General features: G+C 47.7%; 1 protein-coding gene across 1 annotated transcript in view; it reads left to right on the top strand.

Annotated features, from left to right (window-relative positions):
- GINS2 (GINS complex subunit 2 (Psf2 homolog)) overlaps positions 1-2,618 on the top strand; it is a 20,097-nt gene that overhangs the window by 7,211 nt on the left and 10,268 nt on the right. Inside the window, exon 2 of the mRNA XM_006888791.1 lies at positions 175-289. Coding sequence (XP_006888853.1) covers positions 175-289 — 115 coding nt within the window. The remainder of the gene's footprint in view (positions 1-174; positions 290-2,618) is intronic.

Genomic DNA, 2,618 nt, shown 5'->3' on the forward strand with positions numbered 1-2,618 from the left:
CCGGGTGGACGGGGGTCCGGGTCCCGGGTGGACGGGGGTCCGGGTCCGGGTGGACGGGGGTAGGGTCCCGGGTGGACGCGCGGGGGGGGCCGGGCAGGTGGCCGAGGTCTCCGGCCTGCGTGTCCGGAGTGGGCTGACCCTGCTGTCCGGATTCTCATTCCTCGGCTCCCCCAGGGCGACCTGGGGCCGTTCAACCCCGGGCTCCCGGTGCAGGTGCCCGTGTGGCTGGCGGTCAACCTGAAGCAGAGACAGAAGTGCCGCCTGATGCCCCCGGAGTGGATGGACGTGGGTGAGGCCGGGCCCGCGGCGGGGGTCCCTGCGGGGCGGGTCGAGGACCCCCTTGGGGTGGTGACTGGCTCTGCTCTGCGTGTGCTCGACCTGCAGTGGAGTGAGGTGCTTGCTTTGTTAGATCAGCTTGTTTTAAATATTTCTGTGACCTTAAAAAAACCCCCTGTTTCTTTGGCATAAAAAACTGCACTGCCAGCCTGAAGGCGGGTGGTTGGAATCCCCAGCTGCCCTGCACCACAAAGGTGCGCTGTCTCCTGTGCAGTTTACAGCCTCTGAAAAGCCGCTGGAGGTCCAGCCAGGCTTCACCTGCCACTTGTTGACCATGAGTTCACCTGACTTTGTTTTTATTTTGGTGTTGAGAATATATATGAGGACATATAAGTGTGTGTATATATAGATTTGTTTTTTAAAGATAATTTTTATTTATTCTTTTTATGTGTGTACAGTCAGATTGGATCTGACTGGTACAGGAGGCCATTGTTCCTCCTTCTTCAGAGCATCTGGTGGATTTGAACCGTGTACCTCTGGGATTGCAGTGCAGTTTCCTACCACTAGGCCTCCAGAGCTCGCCTGTGTGTGTGTGTGTGTGTGTGTGTGTGTATGTATGTATGTATTTATTTATTAATTAGTTTAGTTTAGTTTTCTTGGTTCCACAACCAACATTCTTGGTAGCAGCAGGCAGGAAATCAAGAGGTGAATTGCATTGGGAAAGTCCGCTGTCAGGTACCTCTCCAGAGTCCTGAAGAGCAGAAACATGAGGCTGGAGGCTAAGGTGGGCCTGATCCGGGCTATAGTCTTTGTAGTTGTGTGCTGTACATCGGAGAGCTGGACAGTGACCAGGGATGATAGAATTGATGCCTTTGAGCTGTGGTGCTGGAGAAGAGTGATGAGTATACCGTGGATTGCTAGGAGAACAAACAGATTTGTCCTGGAGAAGGTGAAGCCAGACTGCTCCTTGGAGGCAAGGATTCTGAAGCTTCGTCTGACATAGTTTGGGTATGTTGTAAGGAGGGATCAGTCCTTGGAGAGGGACGTCCTGTTTGGGAGAGTGGACAGAAGGTGCAGGAGAAGACCCTTGATGAGATGGATTGATTCAGTGATTGGGGTGGTGGGAATGAGTGTGTTAGAGACAATGAGGTTGGCACAGGATAGAGCAGAGTTTAGGGCCCTTGTACATAGGATCACTATGTGTCACAAGTGACTTGACAGCACATAACAATATATTTGTCAGTTCAACAGCTGTGGAGAACTCGGTGATCTACACTCTTGCACTTGTGCACCTGGTTTCTGCCGCCTCTGAGTTGTCCTCATGAACACAACCACACTAACCCTCTAAGTTTCCTGCCTAATCTTTGACACCCTCCTATGCATGCATGCAATAATTTCTATTTGTGTGTTAATAAATGAGTAGGTTTTTTGTTTGTTCCCGTCAAGTTAATTCTGATTGACTGTAACTCCCAAGTGGGCAGGGTAGAAGTGCTCCATAGTCCACACCTGTGAACTTGGTGAGGCAGGAAACCGTGCCTGCTGGGAGGTCGCAGTCACCTGTTAACAATCAAGTCCTGAGCTATTTGGACTACATATGGACACCTGGAAGTACAGACTAGCATACCCAGGAGCAGACTCATCCTTACTTTCTACAGAATGGATGGAAGTCACACGGATAATGAAATATCATTTGGCCGAAAAAAAGAAATGAAAATCTGATGTGTGCTCCAACATGCGTGAAACTGGAAAATGTGTAAAAAAAGCCAGGCATAAAAGGCCACATAGTGAATGTCCAGAACAGGTAGATCCATGAAGACAGGTAAGTGGTGACCTGGAGCTGGAGGAGAGAGGAATTGGGGATAAAGTCATGGCTAACAGGAATAGGTGTTTGTGATGATGAAATTTTTTTTTTAAAATAATTTCAATGAAAATTTACAGAGACTTTGGATTTCCATTCATTCATTGTTGCACTTTTCTCCCCTCCCAACCCTCTTAGAAAAGTAAAAGAAAAATTCTTTCATTGTTTTACAAACCCTCCCCCAGGTCCACTCCACTATGCATCCTTTGCTCTGGACTCCTGTCATGACAAAAATACCTAATCACATATACCTTTTAAACAATTTTCTGCCTCATCTTTTTCAATGCAGTATACATTATTGAAACCATCTTTCTCAGTCTTCCTTCAACCCTGAGGTCAGTCCTGTTTCACAATGGCTTCATGCAGTATTTGTCTTTTGTGATTGAGATACTTAGCATAATGTCCTCCAGAGTTACCCATTTTGTGTAATATTGCATGAATTCCTTGTTTTTCAATGCAGCATAATATTCCATTGTGTGAATAT

Source organism: Elephantulus edwardii, unplaced genomic scaffold (assembly GCF_000299155.1).
Source record: "Elephantulus edwardii isolate Elephantulus edwardi_28Jun2011 unplaced genomic scaffold, EleEdw1.0 scaffold00072, whole genome shotgun sequence".
NCBI lineage: Eukaryota > Metazoa > Chordata > Mammalia > Macroscelidea > Macroscelididae > Elephantulus > Elephantulus edwardii.